The sequence below is a fragment of the Megalops cyprinoides genome, chromosome 22, assembly GCF_013368585.1.
Source record: "Megalops cyprinoides isolate fMegCyp1 chromosome 22, fMegCyp1.pri, whole genome shotgun sequence".
Classification (NCBI taxonomy): Eukaryota; Metazoa; Chordata; class Actinopteri; order Elopiformes; family Megalopidae; genus Megalops; species Megalops cyprinoides.
Genome location: NC_050604.1, coordinates 15,088,107 through 15,115,963, shown reverse-complemented (window position 1 = coordinate 15,115,963; position 27,857 = coordinate 15,088,107). Strand labels below are relative to the sequence as shown.

At 41.7% G+C, this 27,857-nt stretch overlaps 2 protein-coding genes across 2 annotated transcripts; one reads left to right on the top strand and one right to left on the bottom strand.

Annotated features, from left to right (window-relative positions):
* Nucleotides 1-451: 451 nt before the first annotated feature.
* Nucleotides 452-5,381, top strand: mmaa (metabolism of cobalamin associated A). Its single transcript, XM_036517140.1, has 7 exons — nucleotides 452-662; nucleotides 2,226-2,651; nucleotides 2,940-3,062; nucleotides 3,304-3,474; nucleotides 3,634-3,719; nucleotides 3,957-4,106; nucleotides 4,743-5,381. Exons 2-7 carry the CDS (start codon nucleotides 2,255-2,257, stop codon nucleotides 5,028-5,030), a joined length of 1,215 nt encoding a protein of 404 aa, XP_036373033.1. The 5' UTR covers nucleotides 452-662; nucleotides 2,226-2,254; the 3' UTR covers nucleotides 5,031-5,381.
* Nucleotides 5,382-14,131: 8,750 nt separating this feature from the next.
* Nucleotides 14,132-27,279, bottom strand: LOC118769444 (endothelin-1 receptor-like). Its single transcript, XM_036516544.1, has 8 exons — nucleotides 26,943-27,279; nucleotides 25,190-25,753; nucleotides 21,350-21,477; nucleotides 19,326-19,524; nucleotides 17,504-17,656; nucleotides 16,690-16,823; nucleotides 16,237-16,345; nucleotides 14,132-15,503 (listed from the first exon to the last, which is right to left on the bottom strand). Exons 1-8 carry the CDS (start codon nucleotides 27,018-27,020, stop codon nucleotides 15,363-15,365), a joined length of 1,506 nt encoding a protein of 501 aa, XP_036372437.1. The 5' UTR covers nucleotides 27,021-27,279; the 3' UTR covers nucleotides 14,132-15,362.
* Nucleotides 27,280-27,857: the final 578 nt, after the last annotated feature.

Below are 27,857 nucleotides of genomic sequence, written 5' to 3'. Positions count from 1 at the left end.
TTTTTATTTTTAGGCAAGGTATAGTTTGAAACTTAAGTCTGTGAATTTATATAGAGAATGAAATATTCTGGGAAACACTGTGTTACTTATATATTGGGCGGACAAAATGTTTCTGTAAACAAAAATCAAGAAAGCCTTTTTCATGTTTTATTGTACTTCGGCAAGTATAAGATCATCATAGTGTATGCTGGCATCTGGTGGTCTAATGGCGTTAGCGCATCTCCTGCTGCCACTGCAGGATTTTGGGATGCTTCTAATGCTACATCTCAAGACACTTGTTCCCCCCTTCCAAAAATATTTCTATAACGACTAAATAAAAACTAAAATGGCAACATAAATTAAGAATTGCAGCAAACATCTGGGACATTTGGTGATTCCTCGAATCTCGGACTTTCTGGGGGAAAGAGACTGAACGTCACAGGAAGTAGGAAGTGAAGCTACGGTATGGTAGGAGTCATCACGCTACCCACCAGTGACTTCTACTAACGTCTGTGGAGGTTGGCTGTTAGGTCAACCCTACTGCTATTTCAAAGCCAAGTTCCGATTCTCCAGATGAAACCCATACCGTGAAAATGCACAAAATCGGCCGTGGGAAAATTCTCACCAAGGAGTGACCATGAAAAGACATACCGGTACTAGGACAGGGCATTTTGCTGAACCGGGTAAGGGCTGTTATGTCAGCTGGCTATCGTTAGCTAGCGTAATGCAAGGTCCATTTGTAGCCATCGATCAGCGCCCACTAACGCGGCCTTTTGTGATTTTATTGGACTGGCCACAGTTACGAACCTAGCGATTTAGCTAGATAGCTTGTTAAAGTACAAAAGCAGGAAAAGTGGATAATCCACACGGATAGCCAGCCGGCTAGCTACATTATCAGGCTTGCTACCTGTTCTAGCAAGTTGGCGAGCTGTCCAGCTTTGTGTTGCATAATGATTTCTTTGTGCAGACAGCACAAAGTAATGTTCTCTGAATATAATTTCAATGCTAACGATTTCAAATGAAGTGTTTAACCGGCCCCAGAGTGGTTTCGTGCCAAGTGTACAAAGTTTTTCGCCCACCCTACTCATTTTACTAACGGTCACCTGGGGTTTTGTGTACTTGCTTTGTCTGGACGTTTGATTTCAGAAAATTTGAGAGAAGGAGGAAAAAAAAAACCAAACAAACATATCTTGTATGTTTGGCAGTTTGAGTACTGTGTTGCTGTATAACCTGGTCTGTGTTGCAAGTGACCACCTGCAATGTACCAAAAAAAAAAAAAAAACCCCTTAGCTGTCAGATTTTGGAATCCCTCAACTTCAGTTTAGATCTTTTGAAGCGCCCCCTCCCCTAAGTGAGGGCCGTAAACCATAATGGTTTAGTGGCATTTTAGAAAGCTTGTTCCTCAAAACTTTGAAAGTTCGTAGACTTGTACAAGTTCTGTTCAAACGCTGAAGCTAGACGATAAATCGAGTTTCCGAAAAGTCAGCACCGTTAGCAAAAACATGCTTACTTGCATTATGTATAAAAGTGCCTTTAATAAAAGACAGGCACGTAGATTGCAAAAATATGATGCCTAGGCCTAAAAAAAAAAAAATCGCGCACAGCATCTTTCCACCGCTAAAATTTAAGGTGAAATATGGCAACGTTTTATACCCTTCTCTGAAGTGTCCCTACAGGTGACCCAGATAATTAGAGAGAAATTGCCAATCAGCAAGGAGCGTACTGCAGCTGGTCACAAGGAATCAAATTCCAGGAACGTGCTCAACATGCTCAACAAAAAACTAGGAAATATGTCCTATGCCAGAAAAGAAATAAAATAAACAAAAGCAGGCACTTGCAGCTAACTAAAAAAGGCTTATGCTTGTTATTTTCCTAATATACTCTAACTAAACTTTGCAGTATGTATAAATTGACATTTATATATTCTTTTTATGGATGGAATTAAAGCTATGAATTGGTACTCATGATGGTAGAATTAAAATAAAGGCTAGATAGATTGTTGTAGTGAAGGTCATTGTTTCACTGTTGGTTTGAAATGGTTTTGGTTTGGCAAGTTCAAAACCCACCAGGGAAGTGTTTAATTTTCAGCAAAATCCGAGACAGAGGGTCTACTTGGTATGGAAAGACCTATGATGATATGGACAGGGCATGACATGTGATAATTTTATGAGTGTAGTTAGCTGATGGAACTGAGCAAGCAGCTCGGCCTCTATAATGGTATGTGACGGTATCTGTCTATCTTTTAGGTCTTTCTTGTGTAAAACACTACTGAACAATGGGACCTTCACAGGTCTTCACAGTCCTTCACCGTGTCGGCCTGCTGTCACCTCTGCGGACTGTGATCCTCCGCCGTGCCGCAGCGGGCTGTAACTCCGCCCTTCACTGCGGCCAATCAGCACGATGGACCACCTCTCAGGGGAGGAGCTATGGGACTGACTCCGCCCTGAGTCATCACATGGGGGAGCTGACTGACAGGGAGAGCAGGGTGCTGGACCGGCTGTACGAGGGGCTGGTGACGGGACAGAGGGCCTGCCTGGCGGAATCCATCACCCTGGTGGAGACACAGCACCCCCGGAAGAAGGAGCTGGCGCAGATTCTGCTCCAGAGAGTCCTGGCCTACCGGCGCCAGCAGGAGGAGGTCAACGGAGGGAAACCTGTAGCTTTTAGAGTGGGTCAGTGTTGTTGACCATCTCCTGCCATGCTCTGTATTACTTTTAACATGACTGCTGTTAGAATTCACATCCTGAGCACTATGCAGTAATGGCTTGATTTACAGTTCAAGTTCATCAGCAATTTAGTGCATAGTGTCCTGGAAATAGCCATGCGCACACATGCTGTAAGTTGACAGAAGAATTCAAAATACTTGTCTGAACTTTGTAATTTGAAATATTTCTGGGTTATGTTTGTGTGGGTGTGCAAGCTGTGGTGTAAACATACTGCTGTTTCCTATACTGCTTCAGGGCTGTCTGGTCCTCCAGGGGCGGGCAAATCTTCTTTCATTGAGGTTTTTGGGAAGATGTTGACAGGAAGTGGCCACAAAGTTTCAGTACTGGCTGTAGATCCGTCTTCCTGCACTACGGGTGGTAAGTTTAAGCACTTGTCAGAGCAGTTATGTTCCCTCTGGTGTTGTAAGAATATTGCTGTGTTAGCTCTAAGCCGCCAGCTGTCCACTCACATTATCACCAGCACTTTTCAATGATGTTAAGTGTTTTATAAATCATTTTTGTTCGTCCCGAGGAGGTAATTACGCATTCCTCACTGGGTTTTTCCAGTCCATGCAGTTGCTTTTGTGAAAACGATGAGCTCTTTCTGCCTTTGTTTTAGGGTCTTTAATGGGCGACAAGACCCGCATGACAGAGCTGTCAAGGGATATGAGGGCGTTCATCCGCCCGTCCCCCACATCGGGAACGCTGGGAGGGGTCACCAGGACCACTAATGAAGCAATAGTGCTTTGTGAAGGAGCGGGGTACGATATTGTTCTGGTAGAAACAGTAGGTAAGGTTCCGCTGTTCAGGTGTATAGTCTTCTATTTTTACTCAGTTTTACGGTATTATTGCACTGTAGTGTTAGTATATCATAGTATAACCCAAGTGTGTAGTATTGCATTAGCTCCCTGTTTCTACAGCTTCTGAACTTTATATTCCGTCATGTCAGGTGTGGGTCAGTCAGAGTTTGCTGTAGCAGACATGGTGGACATGTTTGTTTTGCTGATTCCACCAGCAGGGGGCGATGAACTACAGGTCAGTCTGAGAAAAAGCAGCATTAACTTGGTAGAAAATGATATTTTTTTAGCTAACATGCCATTTTGTGACTAGATTGTTTCCATGAGAATTTTGGTATAGAATTCAATGACACATTTTGCATTTGTTGCTATTGTAAAACAAGTTTCTAAAAAAATTGGCAAACTCATTTAAAGTGTTGATTTGTATACCTGTAGTTCTGTTGATATGTTACTGTAGTGCTTTTAATCTGTGCAGGGAATCAAAAGGGGAATCATTGAAATGGCTGATTTAGTGGTGGTCACTAAAGCAGATGGAGACTTGCTAGTTCCTGCACGCAGAATGCAAGCAGAATACACCAGCGCTCTGAAACTTCTCCGGAAAAAGTCCAAAACGTGGAACCCAAAGGTACACTCTCTTAGACAGACAATGTGGCATTTCCCTCCTGACCTTGAGTGACCTTTCACACGTGACCCTGACAGGTAGAATATGACCTGTCACTCCTGAACCCGAGGGAGTGTGCGACTTTCCATTCCTGATCCTTAGTCACACTTTAGTGATGCTGTGTGTTGTAGTGCACAAGTGACTGGTGGCACTGTCTCTGTTTCCACGTGGTCAGTCCAGTGGTCATAGTGGAGACAAGTTATCTGCTGGGATGTGTGCATTCTTCTTTAGGTAATCCTACACAAATAAACTACACACTTCAGTTACTTTAGTGCAATGGTTGTACTCTTGGAAAAGGGTGAACTTGCTGTATTGCTGCAATATTTTAGAGTAAGATTCCTGAGTCGTGCTCAGCTGGTCTGTTGAGGTCACTTTAAATCCCTGTGAAGTGATTTGCATAAGTCCTGTAATGGAACTGGTTGAACAGTCATTACTGTGAGATGTAAAAGTAGGCATCATCTCTGGCATCGAGTTGGAGAATCTCTGCTGCATTTCCGTTTGATAGGCAGTGTATGGCCCTGGGTTGTATGGCGTGATCCCGCTCAGAGGTGTGGCTTACGGGACGCGCCCCCCCCCCCCCGTTTTGCTGTCCCCCTCCAGGTGGTGCGGCTGTCGTCGCGGACGGGCGAGGGGGTGCCCGAGCTGTGGGCGACGATGCGCGAGTTCCAGGACGCCACGCTGCGCAGCGGCGAGCTGCAGGCGCGCAGGCAGAGCCAGCAGAAGGTGTGGATGTGGAACCTGATCCAGCAGAGCGTGCTGCGGCACTTCCAGGAGCACCCGGCCGTGCGGGACGGCCTGCCCGCGCTGGAGGACCGGGTGACCCGCGGGGACATCTCGCCCGGCCTGGCCGCCGACCTGCTCCTCAGAGCGTTTTCCTCAGCGAAGTGAAGCTCATTGCAAGACAGTGCAGCCTTGGAGCATAAGCACAAACACTGTTAAACACAAACTGCTGGACTGTTTTTGCAGTATGGAGGGAGAGTGATTCATTAGATTTTTATTGCATTTTTTAAAATTATCTGTTCTGAACTGAATAAATCAATGATGGTTAACGGAACCTGAAGTCGTCATACATCTCTTTGTCTGCACCTTTGTGGCATGTTAATGTGTGGTCTATTGGCATGTTAGCCCACATTCCTGAGCCATTATACTGTGGAGCAGACGTTCTCCAGGCATCCTGTGATCATGCTCTAGGCTCTAAGAGCTTCTCTGTGTCACCTGCATGTTTCAGTAGGCCTGAGGTACCAGGCTCTTCTCTGTGTGTCACTGAAAAAGGAAGTGTCACAGACCTGCTTCCACTCATGATCCACAGAACTTGGGGCCTATAAAATAAAGGCATTTAAGGCAAATTTCTATTCTTCCAGTTTGTAGCTGCTACTGCTACTGCCGTATTTTTTCCCCAACACAATAGACCACTTTTATATTAATAGAACTTGATTAGAATACGATTTGTATTTTAAACCTGCCTTTGGGCCCCAGGGTGATTACCCAGACCAGCCTGTGACCCAGGCGGCCATGCTGCAAGACCTGGCAATATGGTTGCAGCTGCACCTCGAGGAAAAATGTCTGCCAAGAGAACTGCTGCTGGGAGCGGGCCATCTATCCTGCCTGGAACTGCCTAGAACTGCTCCCAAAAAAGCCTTCCATCCCCTACAACAAGTGCTGTGGTAAAAGCCTTCCAGCTCCCAGAAATCTGTTCCAGTGTGAGAGCAACATTCATTCTTTACAAAATCACCCTGGTAACAGACATCTCCGCTGTCCAACAATTTGCTGTTTTTGTAAAGGCTCTTTTTTCAGTGGCAGTGGCTATTCTCATTCTGTTGATGTTGAGCAGGCGCCTCCCATATTAATCTCTGACATCGGTTTCTTATCTTGATGACATGTGCCGTGGGACCTCTGGTGATGCTCATTAGTGTTCATGAAATTGTTAAGGGTTATAAATATGTATTACCAACATGCGTGTGACAGTTCTGTGAACATCCAGGTATCTTTTGTCTGGGTGTTTCTTTAATGTAACCACTAGATGGCGATACAAATCAATAATTCAGACAAGTTTTCTCAGCTCCTCTACTACTGACGCAACTGGCATTCAAAGTAATAATAAACATAAGCAATGTTTTTGTTCTGTAGGAAAAAAATCTTGATGCATTTACAGTACAATTATCAGTTAAAAGATAAAAAGATTCTGTAATTCTTCTCTGTGCTTGGCTTTTTCCTGTCAGGGACCAGTGCCTATTTGGCTGTGTTTGGCTAATGTTTCAAACTTTTGAAGTAGAGACTGTCTCACAGTGAATGCTGCTGGCGCACATAAGAACAAGCTTTAAATAAATGTTTCTAATTAAGATTCCTGAGATGTGAGAGACGTCGAGGGATTATTGTCAAAGCTTTGAATTTCAGTACTGAAGCCCTTAAAAAAGAGCAGACATCAGCACAGTACAGCACGGCCATATAAATGTAATGTTTATGTTTGACCAAAGCATTGTTAAATGATAATAGCATGGGGTTGGGTTGGAACAAACTTGTTTCTCATTAGTGCTCTCCCTCTTGGTAAATTATCCCCTTAAACTTTGACCTACATAAGTAAACCTTCATCTACCAATGAATTCCTCTGCGAGAACAAAACCGAATCCGCACATTTCAGTTACGATTACACACATTATTCTAACACTAGTCTGAAGGCATTTCCATTTATACATGTATAATATAAACACGTGTAATGAAAATAAAGTTCAGTAAAGCTTTGTCTTCTTACTTTTGAAGGGACACTTGCACTGTATCTTCGCATGTGATCTAAATTTTTTAAAAGATTAAAAACAGACAGAGCACTCCAGGGGGTGAGAATTTCCATGTGGAAGCGGGAAGGATGTGGGGAAATGAGCTGGCATGTATCAGAAAAGCGTTGTGAACAAATTGTCTGAAGAATTCACTCATAATTAGTTTCATGTTTATAGCATCAGAAGAACGCACATACTTGCGCAATATGCAGCATTCAAACGCAACTATGGGGTGCCAGTACAGTGGGTGTACTCTCAAGTCAAATATTAAAATATATCATCTAAAATGACACATTCATTTTGTGTTTATGAACATGCTGTGTTTCACAGAAAAAGGAAATAGGAGTACTTTTTGGTACTGGCCCGAGAAGGACTTTGGCATTCAGTGGCTACAGAATGACCTAAGCCCTTGTGCTCTATGTGAGATGTAGTCAGAGCAACCAATGGTTTTTCTTCTGGTACTGAGCTTTGGAGCTCTAATGCTGCTTTTCATTTTTTGACCCAAGAATTGCTGCAAATAAGCAACTTTTTTATTCACCATTGGTGACCATCTCAAATTATCATGGTAAAAACTAACCAAACAGCATAACTAAAATATGTTGTTATCGTAACACTGTTGTAACACGTCATTCTCTGTAATAACAACACTTAAGTGATTTGTTGCATTTGTACACCAAGTAAATGTTCAGCACTTGAAAATAAAATAATTTATATTTTCCTTATTATTTCCCTTGCTCCAGTAAAAAAACAGACTTTTCTGGATGACTTGCCATTTGTTCAGTTATGTTTTTTTCTGAAATTTTAATGATTCTTGCTCAAACAATATGACTCCAAACAGTTTAGTACAGGAGACATGAATACATGCAAGCGGGTTGTATCATGTTTGGGCATTGACATTTTACTCTAGTGTGGCGGACAGAACTTTCCTTTGTGTTATAATATGCTGCCCCTCAGATGTGGTATTCGCTGTTTATAGACAGATTGTTCATGCATATTAAAGCGATCCTTTCGGCTTTTATGAATTAAAAATGGGCTTACCACAATCGAGTGCTTGGGCTGTTTGCTTCAAGGGACTGCTATTCAGGATGGAACAAAGCACGTGGCTTGGTAGGGACAGGAAATATCAATAAGAATTCTGTCAAAGTTAAATGAAAACCTTTTGTGTACATTTGCAGTGCTTTGTCTACCTTGATATACATAGACCGTGGTTAACCCAGGTCTGCAAAAAGATCAGCGTAGAGACTTGTTCGTCAACAGCAATCGTCTCGACTAGTGGTTAGACCCGCAGAATGCCTGAACGAGTCACAGGAGTTCAGACCTACGGAAATTGAAACTTCTGTGGAAGTTATGTTTAAATAAATTTCCCTTTCAAATCCTTCAGTGTCAACAGTAATCAGCGTGAACATTTCCTGTTTACTTTGGAATGATTGACAAAAAGAAAAAGTAAATCGAACCGAAAGAAGACAGTGACTACTGTCTCTGGACATCCAAAAAACTTTGGGCTCAAACTATCACCTTTTGACCCATTTGTAGAGACACTGAGTAGGGACAAGCCCCTGATCGTAATATGTCTTTATCTGAACATCTCTGTTCAGGACAGTTGTTGCGTGGTGTGTACACAGACAGTCTGAGTCAATCTAAGCATGAACCGGATAATCAGTACAAATAAATAAGCAATTCTGACATGCAGAGAAACATCAGGATGCGGTAGGAGCAGCAGGTCACAAGGACAGTTGTCAGGAAGTCAAATTGCTTGTTTCCATCAGCCACGTGCAGCTACGGCTGGATGGCGGCCACATGAAAAAAAAGGATGTGTCCACTCTCAGCCAGATGCAGTTGAGGTGGGGTTGAGAGTGGGTGGCTCCAGGTACAGTTGGCTGTTTTGATAATTTTATAAATAGTTTCTTTAACTGTTAAGGAAATAACAAAATGCAGCTCCAACAGTACTTTAATCCCTGCTGCCGTAGCCACTGTCATGCTGCACTAAAGTCTTACGTTTTTGCTTTGCTTGAAATGATTTTCAGTGTTGGCTGTGCTGAATGTTACAGTTCACACCACTTTTCAGAAGGCAGAAGTGACAGACAACGTTTTAAGACAGATGCGCAAATGTCTTCACTGGTTTTAAGTGAATGTAAGCAACATTCATTTGCCTTTAAAAAGCAAGTGCATTTGCACCGTCCTGAATTGTTGTGATTTTTTCATTGCTGTGGGGTATTTATACAAATCTGTGTTTTTCAAAAAAAGTTTGTTAGTTATCAGTTTGTTATAAAAGTGTTTCATTCAGTTGCCATGTTAACCGAGGGGTACTTGGACTGCTTATCTAACATTACAAGCCAAAAGATGCAGGAGCTGCAAAATATGTGAAGTTGGGCCTTTTTCTAGGTAGCTGTTTGTACTTGATTAGGCGGTAGTTTTCTGGATAGCTACTAGTTGCACTGGTTGCTAGCTGTTCACCACCACAAGAAAGATCGGACATAAGATGTGGACATCTGTAGAGAAGCTGGCCAACACTTCTCCCATAAATGAGCCAAAAGAATAAAAGGTTAAAAGAAAACAATAATTTATTTTTAAAACCAAACAACAAAACAAAGGAAACCAGCCTAGATACAGCACCCGTAGGAACAAAGTGAGCCTCTCCCTTGCTCTCAAGCCACACCTGTATTTAATCCACTTCCCATTAGTCAGGTGTGGCTTGTTACCCAATTGGATGGTTCCCTTACAAGTCATTGTATGCACACAATTAACAAATTGTTACACAATTGACAATTAGCACTTAGGGAGAGGTGGTGAAAGCTCTCCTTCACAACATCTGAGGTCCATCTGTAGCTAACTGTACCTGACAATGGGAGGGAATGCAGATTATTTTTTTGACAGATGTGTCCGCTGGGGCACTTGACACTTGCAAATAATATAAATAAGCCAAATAAGCCTTCTCATTTCCATCAAGAGGCCATAACAGCAACTAAAGTACGAATAAGAGGGCTATTACAATGAAATAACACTGTCTTAAATTGTTATTTTTTAATGATAAGCTATGTGCTGAGGGTGGGTCTATCCCTTGGTGTATATTGTTATTTCCAGTGAACAATATTCAATGTTCATTCACTTTTTCAGTTTTGTTTCAGGACTCAGTGTTCATTTTCCACGTTCTTCCTCAAACAGGGCATATTTGGACACCAGAGTCAAACAGAATGGTTTTGAGTTCCTTTGCATGAAATATGAGGTCACGATGATTCTTGAAGAAAACACACTTTTGACGGTATAGCAGGGCTGTTCCACATTCCGACGCAGTTTATCAGAAAGATTTCACAGTAAAGTAAACACACTGAACAGAACTCTTGAATCGCATCAACTTTCATGTATTCCCATGGGACCGGTCATAACTTGGAACATGTAGTCAAATATATCCTTGGTTCACTGAAAACAGCTGTATAAGTGGGACAAGTGTTCACTTGTCTAGTGTTCACTCACAGGTACCTAGGCTGGGTAAGCCCCTAGGACCAATATTTACTTGTGATATGCATGTCACTGTGACAAGTTCTCCTGAAATTGGTACAGTATAGCAACCTTTTTTCAACCTTTTTGGGGCTAAGGCACATCCAAGGTCAAACCAGAATGTCAAGGCACACCAATTTAAAGTTGGTTATCAATTATGAAGAATGTCACACACATAACGCATTGGGTTCCTCAAAATTCCACGGCACACTTCACTTTGCCTCACACTGGTTGAGAACCACTGCAGTATAGAACAATGTGGGCCCTAAAACAGGTATTCAATACTAGTTTATCACTAAAATACATCTCTGCACTGGTGAGTTCCAGACAGGGGATGCTGCTGTAATATTTTAGGGGACTGTTTAAGAAATTCTCTAATGTCAGTAATATTTAGCAGTGCATGGGGCTACAGAATATCAATATAAATGACATGCTTTATCAGTGCTTATAAATTAAAAATGTTAAAGCTGAACAAGATGTAACTAATTAGCAAATATTGTTGAAAGCTGCCCTCAAAAGGATTAAAGCACTTTCATAGTTTTCATGATATATCTTTTCAGATATATTTTTTCAGTTAAAGCCAGACTCAGCTTCTATACTGAGTTTCTACACAGAGGGTTCTAATAGCTCCCAGTAATAGTGTGTGTCCCCAGTGTCTATCCAGTGCCGTTTTATCAAATGGATTTCCCCTTCGCACTTTAACAATACTGCAAACATCTTTCTCTTACTTTTTAAACATGAAGTGTGACTGCGGTCGTAGCACAAAGTAGACCATTGGCAGAGAATCCTTAAGCAGTGGAAACCTGCAGGGTTTCATGTTGTAAATTTCTGTGACATGAACGATGGCTAAAGGCAGAGAGTCGTGCAATCTGCCAGTAGAGAACAGCACGTACAGCTCTCCTCTTGTTTTCCCGTCTGTGCACAGTGATTGGCCTTCAATAAATTTAGTAAGAAAAAAGCTTTGGCTCAGAAAGTCATATTCTATATAAAGGTTCTCCCTGGCCCCTTCGTGTCCCCCTGCTATTTGCCTGGGAGCTTTACTCCATTCAGTGCTGGCAAAAGATCATTTTCCCACCAAATTCCTCAGACCTAAAACCGCTCTCTCCCAAAAGGCAGAAGCACGTCACATGAACTGACAAAACAGTTTTTTTCCCGTTCCTGTCGTGAAGCACAGACATAATTTTCCACTTCTTTGGCCACAGTTACAGTACCAAAAGAATGCTGAAATGTTTGGAGGACAGTGGATAGTAGAAAAAAAACATACATTACATAATTTCTCTGAGGCTTAGACTAAATTTAACCTTTGACACTGCTGCTATCACTCTCTGCTTTCATAAAAGACACCATTTAAAACCCAACAGGGGCTCACATATGGTTCAGGTCTTTAATTGTTAAGTGGCAGGCGAGTCAATGATGTGATTCGGTTCAGGTCTGAGGTAATATGATTGATGCCCTCATACTGTTACCTTCTATTTAGATTTTAATGCATGTTTTCTTCAAAGCAGCCAGCTTGCCTTCCTCTAAATGTCAGCCTCAGAGGATATAACATGCACAATGACATTGAGGCACAAAAGAATATTACACTTGGTATATCACCAGTCCTTTGTTTGTGATGAATACTTTGAGTTGCTCAATTTTAAACTCCGATACAGTTGATGTGCAAAAGCATTTCGAGTTTGGTGGAAGAAGACCAGGTTCGTTGTATAACGAGAATGCTGCCGTGAAGTTGCCAAAAACCAGTTTCGTCCAGTTTAAGACATCATCATCTCTCACAGAGTGGAGATTGAGTGTGGTTATTTAAATATGTGGAGATGGAAAACAGAAATTTGACTTTTGACTCTTTCAGTGACGGAGGCCAGCATACGTGTTGTTGAGGAGCTTTGTGTGTGTCTGACGTCTGACTGTGTCTGACTGTGTGAAGTGTGTTTATTTGTGATGCACAGCCAGTGTACTGGCAGCGCAACTGAGCTTTTATAAATATGACAGGCATACTGCACATGTGTCATGTTGATTCATTTTTGTGGTATGAACTCTGAAATGTCTTCAAATACAGAGTTGCAAAAAATGATTTCTAGCTCTTGAGAAATGCTTAAGAAGTCAGCATTGCTGGCTGAAAATGGGGGCAATGGAAACAAACACTTCCATAGTCATCATTCTGAGAATTCATAAGCTCTGTTCTGAAATACATCTTCTTCTTCAGTTTTCATTAACAGCGTTTCGTTCCATTTCAGGTCAGAGGTCATAATAGTGTTCTAGGAGCTCTGACCCATACATACAGTGCCAGTCGAAAGTCTGGACACACCTGATTAAGATAATGGGAAGGATGTAATTCAAAGACATTTAGATATAAAGACTTACACTTAAATGCTTGAAATTTGTTCCATAGACAAACATAAATAGTGAAGTTGGTGCCCACGTATGAATTTCTTTCCAAAAAATCTTTAATTTTAAAAAATATTTTTTGCGATTTTGAAGAATCCAAAATATATAAGGTAGTGTTGATTTGTTTATAACATTTTTTGTCAGTGCATAATTCCATTTGTGATATTTCATGCTATTAATGTCTTCACCATTATTCCAAAATGTGGGAAATAGTAAAAATAAAGAAAAAAAAGCGCATCCAAAGTTTCCCCTGGTACTGTCAATACCCCTTGCTTTCCTGTTCCCACTGACAGTTGTCACTCTCATCTCCTCTTTCCTGTGTGTCCGAGTCCTTCACATCCGCACACAGCTGACACTAATGACCCTGAGTCAGGCGCTGCCAAGCAGGTCACAGTGTGTTTTCAATCACTCCCAGACAAAACTCGGCTTCACGGGAAACCGAAGAAGTGTCTCCCACAAGGACCTTTCCCTGGCAGAGGCAGACAGTGCAGCTCTATGTGATGTCGGGACAGTATTAAAAGGGGAGGCATGCACTATTGAAGGAACTGCAATGGTGCAACTGGGTTTGGATTGTAAAAAAAAAATCTTTTATTGAATAAGCAGCAATGTTTCTATGATGAGATTAATTTTATGTAATCAAAACAAAAATACAACCAAGAAAAAAAAACACTTCTCAGGTTTGTTTGTTAAGTGACCCTTTGTCTGAAGTGCTTCTTTGTCAATTCCTTTAAATATCCTGGGTACAGCTACAACCAATCACAGCAATAACATGTTACACACACTGTTAATTAGTACTGTCTTTACCAAGTACTGTGCTGAGAAACAAATCAACCACAAATATTAAGTGCATTGTTAAATCAGTGATTCATAAGTGTCTTTTTGGATGTTTGACGCTTGCGTATCTGCTATAGGCTGTAGTTCATGGAAACAATTCTTCATGGCTGTTTCACTAAACGGGTCAGAGTGGCACTCATTTTCATTGTTCTGTTAAAACCGAGCATGGGCTTATTAATACTGACACAGGTTACAAATCAATGTCTAGTTATGTTGCTGTTCTTAGCTTTATGTTTATCACATAGTACATTCATACATACACACATATGCACATGCATGATCATTCACACATAGAAAGGCATTCATGTATGGAAATACACACATACCATATGCGAACAGCATTTTCTTTCATAAGACATAAGTCATTCCTATCCCTCATATTGCAATATTTCACATCACAACAAGACAGAATCAATCCTGCTCCAGGCATTGGATATACAATATGATGCTTATATACAACATAAAAAAATAACAAACTATATGAAAAGTTAAAATAATGACAGATAATACAAATATAATTAATGCGGTAATAATGAACAGAGAAAACTGTACATTTTAAGTACATGGTTTCACAGTGGTAAAGGAACAAAGCTTTGGCTGGTTATATTACTGTATCCAGCTTTTCACTCACACATCAGAGACAAATTATTCAAAATTTTCCTGCTTTCCCCCCCGGCTTTGATGAACAGACATGGAATACTTACTCCTTAACTATGGCAGAATATTCAGGGCATTTGAATGCTTTCTTAAAACTGCAGTAGACGTTCTGAGTAAAAGAGTTAGCTGAACAGCCTAGTCTTATGGCCTAGCGTGGTAGTTAATTTTTTTTAGGTCATCAAGGTGGACCATACCACCTTTTCGTTCAAATTTAAAATGTGACATTCTATGCTTTTTCCCCAGACATGCTGAGACAGTTATATATTGTTTTAACTTTTTGAGCACATACAAAATATTATATTGGATTACAGATAACAACATGTTTGAATCCTTTTTAAAGCCAATGTGTCACACTAATGTGATAAAATGCCTCTGGTTTGAGCTCCAGAGACTCTTCCGTCACCTGTATGGGGAGTGTTGCCTAAATAGCCCTGTTTGCTCAGCTATGTATGCATTTCACAGGCTGAGCTCATGAACGTGTATGAATATCCTACACATGCTGATGTAAGCCAGGATGTGAGAGGGGAGGGCCCTGTGTGGCTTACTCCCCATAGGCCTGCATTGGAGGGTGAGCTCAGACCAGTAGGGCCCGATCTGACGGTTGGTGTCGGGTTTCCCTTCTATCAGGTCACACGCAGGGCGCTTCGCGTTTCCTTCCTGCTGCTCCCAGTGGCCTCGCCCTCCGTGCGGATGCCACGCGGAGCGCCGCTGATTAGGTTCGTTTGCGGTTTACGTTCAGCTGCATCCTGTCCCAGTCTCCCTCCCTCTTCCACCACAAACAATGCTTTCCTTCTTCTCGGGGGGACACTCTGACGGGGCTGCCTATTAGATCTGGTAAACGCTGTGAGTTCTTTGGAATCGTTCGCTGGGCTCAAGTACAATCTACATAGTGCTTGTTGCATCAGGTTCAGAACTTGCTAGGCCGCTCTGCGCGACGGCATTAAGGCTCTCAGTCTGTTAGGGGAGTCTGGTTTTGAAAAGGTCAGTGTCCCTTCCATAAGCCGGAGTGCAGCCTGTGGGGACCTTGCTGTAAATGCACAGGGTACCAATGGGGGCAGAACCAGCCATGGGTCCGGACGACTCAGTCACTGTCTTTGTGCTGGCTGCGCTCTGTGTGGTGGTTGTTGGGCTCCTGGTTCTTCCAGTGCTGTATGCTGGTCCCGTTCTGTTGTGTCATCGTGTTAAGTAACGTCCCCGAATGACAGCAGCAACACAGGCATGTCTGCCAGAGAAACGGAGGGGCAGAAAGAGACAGAAAGAAAGAGATAGAGAGAGATCATAGATGTGTGTCAGGTGACAGCTATAGATCACCAGACATAGATGCAGCCACATCACACTGATTGCTTGTATCTGGCCACAGTAATCGTGACTGAAAGCATACAGAGTTAATTTGTTTCCTGTTTAAGGAAGGAAATAGTGATATATGTCACATATACACTTAGGAGCTGTACTGTACTGTTTTTGTCTGAACAAAATAGTACTCAGGCTTTTCAGAATAACTGTCTCTCACGATTAAATGTGAGCGCGTGCAGGCCACAGTCTGCTAAACAGTTCATATTCTCAGTTAACACTGACAAGGCAGGTAAATGCCTGTCCATTTCACACTGGCTCTGAAGGACTTCCTGTAGGTGTGTGAAGAACAGTATCATTGCACAATAATTTGGTGTACCAGCTGAGGGTTTTGGTACTTTGAGAGAATGTTCCCAGCAGCTGGGGGATAGAGTGAAGTCTGTTTTTTATCTGCCCCAGGTCCGCAGACAGAATGCAGCATGTGATCTCATTCTTGAATAAATCACCTCCTGGTTCCATTTTCCCAGAAGAACATCTCCAACGTGACCCTCAGGTTAGTGCTCCCATTGGTCACACATGGGGAAGGTTGACATGTTTGTTTTTGCAGTGGACGAGCAGTGAAATAAAACCCTGCTTGCATTTGGCAGTGAAATGAAGGGACCTACCTTGAAACAGTTCTTGAATTTCTTGCTAACAAAATAGAGGATGATGGGATTGATGCAGGAGTTCACAGTGGCTATATTAATGCCCAGGTAGTCAAGGACCAACAGGAAACTAAAGGAAAGAGGAATGCCACTTTATTGGAAAAGCATTTTATCTCTTATGTACATCCAGGTAAAACTTTCCACAGGGACAAAAACTAAATAAATCAAAGGAAGTACACTTGTTTTTGACCGTCAGGTGTACTATCACTACTATTCATCTGAGAGGTGTTGTACATCTTTCCATTAATATCCTCTCCATCAATATAATACTCTCTCAAGTATCAGAAAAGACTCTGACAATCTCATTATAAATCCTATATATATCCTATATATCCTTGCTTAATACAGACCAAAACAAGCGCTTCATGAACCCTTTGAATGTGCACCAAAGTCAGTAAGGCTGACTTTACTTACTTGAGAAGTTCACACCGGTCTTGGTCGTTCTCATCGTACAGGAGTTTTTTCAGGATCCGGCCAAGGTGCAGCGGAAACCAGCACAGAGCAAATATCAGCACCAAACAGAAGACAGCTTTGGCCACCTCTCGCCTCTGGAAGAAACAAACTCCCAGTTAAAGACAGTCATCAGGGAGATGCTAGCTTGAGAGGAAGCATGCAGGATGCGAGCTGTGAAAACAAAGGAAACTCGAGCCAGTGTTTCCAGTGCTAAATGTAGCCTCTGAGCTGCCTGATTGGAGAGTGGGGGTTCAGAGACTGGGAACAAGGTCTAATGGTCCTTTGGACGGCTGACCTAGAGTTAAAAGGCTGTGAATCATTGTAGTTCTCCAGCCCTGCCCGATGGAGGTGCTGTCTAATGGTTTCTGATGTGTGGTAGTATACTTAGCTTCCCTTGTCTAGTCAGGTTGCACAAATTAACTTAAGGCAGGACTTGAATAGTGTTATGCTCACACTCACTGGTCTGGGAATGTCTTTAACATGGGTCTGATACTGTTGCTCATTCAACTTGAATTGATACACTCATGTACTGTTGTGCTGGAAGTCACTCTGGATAAGAGTGTCTGCTAACCAATCATTACATTATCTGACTTTGTTTCATAGGGGCACTGTCTCTTAGTGCAAGTCCCTGGGCCTGCTCCTTTATGGAGGCATCTGGTGGTACACTTTCCCCTGACAAACCCCATCGGTGTGCTGTTTATTGCTGCAAGTTTACTTAACATAGAGGTGTCTCATGATGCAGTTCTCTGGCCCTGGCTATCTCTAGCCGTCTTACCTGTCTGAGGTGTTCGCTGAGGGCAATTCTCAGACTGCCGTTGCGGTGGTTGAGCATCTCCAAGGTCATGAGGGTGTAGAAGATGGCAGTGCAGAGCAGGGGTAAGCAGAAATAAAACCCAAACAGCCACCAGTCCTTCACGTCCACATAGAACTGGAATAAACAGAAGGGGTTCAGAGATAGAACACTAGCCCCAGGCCTGCTACGTTGAAGTACTACCAGATCAGTTCATGAAATGCTTTGTACTTTTAACCTGCATATATATTTTTCTAGTGTCACTGACAGACTTGTTTGTTTCTATGAAAAAGAGACAGAAAATACTTAAAGTGGGAAAGACTACAAAACGGATGTCATTAAACATTTGGGCTGAAAAAATATTCCTATTCCTTACACTATATACACAGTCATTAAAGGCTTTGGTGCATGGTACCACTCTGGAGCTAAACTGAATTGTGTAATTTCCCCAGCAAGCTGATTTAAATCAGATTCACTCAGACTCCATATGCTTCAGGTCCGTATATTTCCTGTGGTTTATTCAAGCTCTCAGCATTAAACATTAGGATCTGTGTGCTACATCTGGACACATCTGGTTCCACTTTGCGAAGGAGCACACCAGCTCTTTGGTTCTGCACTCGCAACCTGCAATCAATTAAGGAGCCCAGGTTTACTAGGGAGGACAGTGTTCCATAGAGCGGAGACTATTTGATCCCATTTCGTTTTCTCGCTGTCATATTCACGAGCATCATTTGTTTTAGGTGTAGGTGTCAATTCAGTTTGCATTGTCATGTAATTAAAAATGAAAGTTTTTAATTACATGACGAGAGGGGAAAAAAACATCATTTTCTTATCTTTGCAAAGGGAGAAGCCATTCTTAGCCTCTCTGGGTTTGTAATATCATGAGGTAGCAGAGCCCCTGTCTCACGGTCATTTAGCATGACGGGCAAGCTGCAGCATGCCATTTTATTTCTACTTTATCTGTTCTACCAGAGCTTTTCCCGTTTGTCATTGCTGGGACCATAAAAAAAGGTATTTGGTACATTACACCGGGGATGTCACTTTAAATCTAAATTAAATATGAAATAAACAATAGATTTAATCTAGTGAATCTCAGTGAACATCTCAACACTGTAAGTCCTTTGCAATTAAGCACTGCCACATTGATCAGCAATGCTCTTTTAACGACTGACTGGGTAAATAGCCTGCGCGTGCTTTCAGCGTGCAACAATGGAGTGTCAAGATGCTGTTTGGGTGTGTAACTCGTGATGTTAAATGTACAATGCATTTCACAGGAAAAGTCAAGCTGAGAGTCAGGATGTTTAACGTCTGCCGCATAACAATGCGGTCTGACACTTTTTCCTGCGAATATGCCCTCCCTGTCCTCACGCTCTGTCTCTTCGTGACGTCGCTCGGTTCCTGGAACCGTGCTGCTTCTATTTCTGGAGGCCGCAGATCCATTTTTTATGCCAACATGACAGGGGAACAATATTAACGGAAGAGGAGAGGACACAGACTTTACATAGACCACCCCCATTGCATATGTGCACAGAGGGGCTCCGGTTGACATTTCCTAGCAGCGAGTGACAGAAGTGGGGAAAGGCCTTTACATTGAATTGCCTTCCTGCGGAGCTCAGTTTCAAAAGGCAGCGCACAGAACAAACGCAAATTGCCAAATATCGGCAGATCCGCGCAAACAAGGTTAAGTGGCCATTTCAAAACACTACAAGGAGCTATTGAGAAGCTTTGCGCTAAAGACGATCGTTTCAAACACAGAAATCAGATACCACACACACAGTTACGCAGACAGCCGTGAGAGGCACTGTACCCTCATTATGTCGGTCTTTGGTTTGAGCATGCACGTGCGTATCGTCTGGTTGCTGATGTTGAAGGTGACGATGTCGAAGCCGATGGCCTCGGGCACGGCCAGCATGATGGACAGAACCCAGATGGAGATGATCTTGATGGCCGTGAGCATTGGAATGCCTACCCCCTGCACCCTGCTCCAGGAAGCCACCGCTCTATACCTGCGACCCGAAACAGGAGAGTGCATTCTCATCAGCTGTGTATCTGTGGCCAAAACCACAATAACAACCCCTCATCTGCCTGATACCTGTAGGCACATGTCTTTGCCTTTCTTCTATCAAGAAAATGACAATTATCAATATATGTAAATGAATGTAATCTGGATGATTTAAACAACTAATAGAAACATAATGGATTGGACAACATATCAGGGGAAGTACAGTTTCAGTTTTAATTATTTACTCATTTTTAATAATGACACCCAAGAATTTTTACAAGCAAAAGTAAGTGTTTATTGCTGGGATGCATTTGGGCCATTTGTAGGTTTAGCTGAGAGGCAGCATGCGTTTATACATCTAGAACTGCATTTGCCAATTCGTCTTGTTACTCATTACCCAAGTATTTTTATATGTAAATGACCATAAAAAAGATCATGTTAATATTTTTATGTAATATATTTTTCGTTAAACATTTTGGGATTCCCCTCAACACAATGGTAAAAGTTGCTTCTATAATTTTACACAAAGCCTATATACCTAGCTTCTGGTCTTCCAAGCACGCAATAGACGCAACAGTAATCACATTACACTGTGAACTGTGTGTAACATGACACCGTAAATGTGTCTCCCTGAAACCTTGGAGCTGTTGAGTATGCCCTCGTGTGAACACATGTGCATGTTACTATCTATTAGTTGTGTCTTCTGTCTCTTCAACTTCAGTTTCTTTTTTTAAATTTAGCGACTGACTTGTTGAGAGGAACAAAATATCGGAAACCGCTCCTATTTCATTTCAGAGGCAAATTACTGATGTCAGGTTTATAAAAATGCACAATTCATCTGTGAAACTTTTCTGGTGTTTGAGGGGGAAGTTAAAAATGGAGAAAAACAAACTGCTGTGGGTGGCTGGGCGCTCAGTAGATGTGAGGAGGGGGAGGAGGAAGAGACAATTTAAAGGAGGTCATGACTCTCTGTGACCTTATAACCTTCTCACACTGCTTACCTCAGACAGGGACAGAAATGACTCACGTCCTCCATTTCCTTTAGAGAAATGCACTCATCTTTCCTGCAATTAGTCCTACGCTTCACTTTTAATGTTACAATGATTTGGTTGACTGAGGAAACGTGACCAATGCCATTTATTACCACTTCTTACCTATAGATTTTTTTTGTTTAGTTAAAGATGTATAAAAATTGAGAAAATGGTTTGAGTGTTGATTGATCCTGGGATTACAACAATTTACTAAAATGAGGATTTACTCAAGACATTTACACACATTTAAAGGTGTGAAAAAATTGTAATTAACCATTTAAGGTTCTAAGAGTATTTTTGGACTGACGACAGATAAATCATGAATGCAAATTTCTTTTTAGTTATGATTGGTCAAGTTCTTTTGAATACTGAATTATGAAGCTGAAGTTTTCAAACTTTTCATATTCTTGAACAATTCTTATTTCAAAATAATAATTCAAATAATGTTAACATGTATGCATATCATATTCAACTTTTGTTGAATATTGATAATTACCCAAAATCTACATTTGAATAGTTAAGTATCCAACACCTGAATTATGTTTTTTCTATGTGGAAACAGCAACCCCAGCAGGGAAGCTAGTATGTCAGCTCTTGTGAATATCATAAGTTTCTGTTGAAACTATTTTATTTTCTCTGGCTTTGACATTAAAGGTGAATGGGCGGAGGGCACATGTATTGTAGCTAAATCAATGTTAGGTTTAAGAAAACCATAAAGAAAAAAATAAATGAAAAAAAAAAAAACACATTCTTGCTACGCTGTGGATAGTTCTGTATATTTGATGGTGGTGTACCCACCTGTCCACGCTAAGGGCCATAAGACTGAGCACAGTGATACCCACTGACGTCTTCTGCAGGAACGGGACCAGTTTACAGAGGAAGAGACCAAAAGGATAGCCATCAAAGGGGAACCGCATGGCCAGGAGCTACAGAGAGAGAAATCACAGCATCCCTGTCACAGGGCCACTGCCACCACCTGCGGCTATAGAGACAAATCACAGCATTGCTGTCTGGGTCAGGAGACACCTACAACACCTTACAGGGAGTCACACCAGCTGTTTTTACAGATAATTTTCTTTTGAATTTTCTTTTGATTTTTTTTTTTTTTCTTTCATAATTTCTGTACTGACTGAGAGTACTACTACTAAAGTCCCTTAAAGACAAATGACAGGGATAAATTGAGTTGTCATACCTTGAAAAAGAAAAGCAAGGCTAACAGTGGAGTCATCAGACTATGTAGCACTATGTTGGTTACATTTTGAACTGAACAGCAAAGTCCAATCACCCTTTGTTTCGGGTGATAGATAATTAGTTAACGTGTAAATCAGTGAGATTAAGTTGCTCATACCACGTCATTACAGAAAGCTTGTATTTTCAGTATCTTACTGGGCAGCAACTCTCCTACCTGGGATCTAGTGTCATATCGGGGTCAGAGTTCTTGTTTCAGACAAAAGAGAGACACATGGTGTCCCGCTTAAGTTCCCACTGTCCCAGGTCCATAGTTATGAGGAAACCCAGCTACTGAGTCCTCAGGATTAGTCAGGAGTGTCTCTGGCTAACAAAATACGTTGTTTCCCAGCAGTATGGTCTTGACTCTGCATGGCAACAGAGATTTACACGGCTCTCACTGTTCCTTGGCTCACACAGTGACACGGTGTAGGCTACGTGGGCTTTGTCCCATGATTTGTGGAGTAACTCCTCCAGCATGTTCGGGAGTTGTCTCCAGAGGCATGGCCTTGACTAAATTAGACCCACGCTCAGATTACCTCCTGCGTGGCTTCTTTCTACAGAGAAATGGCCATGTCCTCACGAGGTCCCATTAGGTCTGGGCAGGCTTCAGTTTGGCAGCGTTCCCTGAGCAGGAATAGTTTTCCCCCCTCAAACTGGGTGGGATAATCCCGGGCCTTTTGGACTGGAGTTGAAAGGAAGCTCTTCACTGGTGCATCCTGGTTTGTTATTTACACAGCGCTTTCCAGACAATTTCAGCGCTGCAGGCAGAGGACAGGCGGCCACTGCATGGCTGTTAAATTGTGCGTGGAGCTGGATTAATTTTGGGAACTGCGTCACATGTATGGGAAGTGTGTTATAACTCAAGGCACAGGCCTGGTACCGTGTGTGTGGTACATTGCATCCAAACATTGTTATCCTGCCTTCCGTTCTGTAAGAAAGTACACTGAGAAATTCCCTTTTTGTACCTGGAAAATTTCACATCTAAACAAAAAAAGTCCCTTCTTTTGGGCTGATAGAGTTCACCTGAAAGGCCTCTGCCACACCTGTTGCACTGATATAAACAGATATCTATTTCCCATGGAAATTGTCTGTGATGCACCGTGAATCTCCACTGTGTCATTATGAAACAGTCTTTTATTATGCGCAATGATGTTTGACACTTCAGGTTCTTTTACAGACCTTTTGAAAGTCCCATTATGCATCCCACTAGCAGCTACAGTGTTCTTCCAGTGTTCATGTTGAAATATTAATAACTTTTTCACATTTAGAAAAGACTATGTGCGATTGTAGAATTAAAAAAGAAAAAAAAAACTAATCAGCAGTGTCTCTTCATCTTAGATAATGTCAAATTTTTAAAGCTCAATATCTTGAAAAGAGTCAGACTGAAAAAAAAGTAATCATTAAAACTTCACTGTGTATTTATGTTTTGCTGAAAACCAGATTGGTCTTTTTATGAAAACCTTCACATAACTAAAACACTCTCAGTAAAGATGCTATGTGTCTGACCCTTAGGGGCAAAGAACGGAACATAATCCCATCCATAAACACACATTTTATCCCAGGAATCCATCTGGAAATTGTGGAACTCTATTTGAATGGCCTTTAGTGTCAAAGCGGTTTAAATTTTAAGAGCATTTGTGAGATTTGTTGCCTTTTTCATCAGATGACATAAAGGTTACTACAGACAAGGCTTTTGGTGAGAGTCTTTAAAGAACATAACTATAAGCATCCCAATATGGTCCTAATACTCACTGGTTTTCTGCTATAAAACAGACAGTAAATCACAAAAATAAGACAATCTTGGAAAATACAAGGATGACTCATTTGTGACACTGGAGAATTTTTCTTTTTGTTTTACATGGGCTAGACAAAAAATCTAACTTCTTAAGTGTTGTGCAATCAAAGTGGAATAATTACAAGATAAACAATGACAGATCCTAAAAGCAGGGAAAATAATGAGACTACACAAACATTTCAGATGACGAATGGGTCATCTGTCACGTCCTTACAATAATTCGCACTGATGTAGGAAAGGGGAGAGGCAGTTTAACCAGGAATATATCACATAAAATGGGGGACTACTTCCAGATCAACATTCAGACACAGAACCAAAGCCTTTGATCCTGCAATCAACTCTATTTTTGTTTCTGTTAATATGATGCACTGAGGAGAAACTTTCTAACAACCATATGGTGCTTCTGGTTCTTGATAATTTCATAAGAGTGGGACAAAAAAGGCAGCAGATATTAAACTAGAAAATTTAAATAGGATGCCAGTAAGATTATCTGAACATTGTGCATATTTCATAGCAGAAAAAAGGAATCAACTGAACATATTAACTAATGTAATGATATTAAAATATTTACACACCATGCAAGAGATGTTTAATCCCACCAGAATTTTTCTTATTTTCTTGTTATTTTTCTTGAATACATTAAAGCCACCACTCTGTCTGCTGCCCCTTTTTTGCATGCAAAGTAATAACTTTATGCGGGGAAGAGAAGCTAGATTACAAAGTACGTTACACCAATGGATAATTAAATGTCTTAAATCCAAAATCTAAGCATCTCTTATATAAAACCACCCCTTTTATAAAAACTGATAGACAGCCAGTGCACACAAACCATTAAGCTTTTTTTTAGAACCACTCATTTCCCAGTGGTTTCCTAGCTGACCTAAGAGTCCAGTCTTGAAATGTTGCCAAAGAACATAAAGATCTATGAACTCTTGCGAGAATTAAAACTTTTCCCCCTAATTTTCTCCAGTAATAGTTCTGTGATCTGCACAATGTCGTCTTCCTCCCACCTAATACAACCAATGATTCATTCTTACAGTATATTCCTGAATCTCAATATATAGTTTTTTTTTTTTTTTTAGAAATTGGAGACATTGGAAACAAGGACAGAGTAAAAAGGCAAAAACGAACTGGAAATCCACTCATCTTAAATGATTATTTTGGATGGGTAATCATAAAGCATATTAAAAACCAAATTTGGCCAGGGCTTTAAATGTACTTATGTGCTGTATTAACTTCTTGGGGGAGTAATGAAGGTGGAAATTGTCTAGTGACTTCTGGAAAGGCCAAGCTCTTTTGGAGACCGCACTGTGATTACCGTGTTTATTTTAGTTGCCTGTACATCAGCGACTCTCATGGGGGAAAAAAAACCTTTGAGCTTCCGACACAGAGATGTCAAAGATAATGTTGATAGGGAGGGTCTGGCTGAACTCCTAGATAAGTATTGGTCTAGTAACACCGCAAACCCTTCCTATTGTGCCAGTGAACCAAGATCAGTGTGCATTCAATTTAGAAGGCACAGATCAATTATGGTCATCAATGCTTCATGCAGTCGCAGAGGAAAAGGAAAGTTTTACAGCTTTTGTTAGGGAACAGGTACAGTGCTCTCCTACCTTATATACATTCATGGGAATGTCAATGGTGATGTAGATCAGATCTCCCAGGGCCAGACTGGCGATCAGTGCATTTGGCCCATTCCTCATACACTTGTGCTGGTAGATAATCCTTAGCAGTGTGGCGTTGCCCACTATGCCAACAACGAAGACAATGCAGGAGATCACTGTGTTGATGTACTTGAAATACACTTTGATGGAAGCGCGTTTGACGCACGCTGGTGGTACTCTCCGTCTCACTGTGCTGTTGGCACTGGACTGGGGGTCATCAGCCCGAGAGCTGTTGGAGAGGGGGACTGAGGAATTGGCAGAGGGGGAGTCGAGAGCCAGAGAACTGTTGAGGGGGGCCGAGACCGTGGAGCTGGTGTTGCGGGGGCCTGTGGGCTGTGTGGAGATGGGGACGTCTGTGCCTAGGTATTCAGTCGTTCGGTTTATCTGACACATTCCAGGGCCGGCCATGTACAGCATGAACAGCAACACGTGCCAGAACGTAGAACCCATTCTGATACACACTCCTCGCTTTAATATAAGGGAAGGAGAGATAGAGTTCCACCAGGCTGCGGACTGCCAGAGAAAAGAAAAGAGGAAAAGAGTTTTATTTAAAAGAGATCAAAACAAGTTCAGGCTTACAATTCAGGTGAACACATCAAAATCACATGTGCCGTATCACTTATTTAATGATTCCCTTTATCACGAAACTTCATATCAACCCTTGTTGTTTAGGCAGTCAGTAAGCAAAAGTATGCGTTTTCTTCCACAAAGTAAATTAACGGAACAGCTCAGCAGCATGATAAAAAGGGCCACAGCTAAACTCACAAAAAACGGAACATTAGAAAATAAGTTTGACATAATGTCTGCTGTAGTGGCTTGGAGAAGTAGAATAACTTGCTTTTGACTTCAAACAAGTCTTGCCGAAGGGGCACAGATGGGGATGCCATGACTTGTCACAATCAAACCGCAGATGAGACACCCCCCCTCCGCGTTATTCCTGGAAGTACCAATCAGGGATGGCATTGTGGAGGCAGTGTGGGGTAAATATGAGTTTTTTTTGTTTTCTGTTGTTTTGACAGTTTGTCCCGTGCGTAGCTTTCATCAATGTGGTTCCTCTGTCTGCATTTCCTCTCTGTTTTTGATTAAAGCAGCAGACCAGAGATTTCGCAACATAAACTTTCTTTCAGCATAAAAGAGAAATATTTGGACCCAGCTACAAGTTTAGCTTATTTCCAACTTTAAATGAATGAAGTAAATGCATGTCTAAACATTTTTCCTTACACAAATGGCTACGTATATTGAAGCAAGTTTTCTCATACAGAAATGAATTTTTCAGTTAGATTTAATTTCTTGATAAGAATCTGAATAGAACAAAGTTTTTTATGTTCACATGCAAATTTCTGATCTTCAGGCTCATTATAAAGTGATGAAACAGTTTGTTAAAAAAGTAAGTAGAGAATTGATTCTTAAAACCAGGTTCTGAATAATTTAATTTCAATTAGACCACACAAAGAAGGCAGAGAGCCCTTCCTGTGTATTAGTGTTCCTTTTTGTTCCAAAGCACTCTGCAATAGGATTTTCTCAGCCAACAGTATTTCCTGTTAAAACTCCCAGCTGCCATCTCTTACACAAAGAACTATTTAGCAAAGACATCCCTTTGTGTGGCATTGCACTTTAGAATTGGCACAGCCCTGATGGGACCCGTGACAGAACATTAAACTGATATATTTATGAATAATAAATGCATTTGGTTTTCACCTACCGTTCCTAAAGTGTTTGCCTCCCCTGGAACCGGCTGAAGAAGTTTTTCGAAGGTAGCCCCGGGACGTCTGAATCGCATCACATGAGTAATTAACGGCGTATCAAAGTGTGTGGCGTCCCTCCTGGTTTGTGTTGTCTGTTGCGAGGTGCAGCGCGCTGTGTCTCAGGGTTTCCTGGGGAGGGATCTTTCTCTTTTTTTTTTTTCGTGAGCAGCGGAGCACTTTGACTGGGTGTGATTGTAAATCTCCACCTCCCCCAGTAACCGGCGGGGCCCCAGAGGAAACAGCAGCCTCCACTGCCCTGCCCGCTGACAATCATCTCTGAGCCGAGGCTCACGGGCATCTGGGAAACGCACAGCTGTTAGAGTGCCTCCCTCTCGGATCCTGCCCATGTGCGCGGCAATTTCCTTCGCTAAATGCTCCAGAGAGAGGGAAAAGACGCTGGGAAATGAAGTTGCGCACCCTGTCCTCCCGTCTTTAACGGCCTGTACGTTTAAACGCAGGCAGGGAGTCCAGAGTCACACTCATGCTTCTGCTGAATATTTGCTAGCTTTGGACACTGTATGTGACCCGAACTGAGGAAACACTTGAGACCCAGCTCTTATTTATGTCACAGTCTGTGACAAGTGGCTGGAGCTCCATCTGTGAACAGTCAAATTTGACTTTTGAAAACAATCGTTTAACATATCAAGGCTGTACCAACATTTTTATTTCACTAGGAGAGAGTCGAGAAGAACCACTGTAGTTTTCTGTAGTTTTCTCAGGATAACAAGATAATCAAACCAATGAAAAAATAAAACACTGAACAAACACCTGATAGGGGGCAGGGGGCATGGTCTTACATGAAGTCTTCTTTAGCATAAGGATGAATGAGAAACAAAGGAGCTTCACACCGTATATTCCGCACTCCCTCTTCT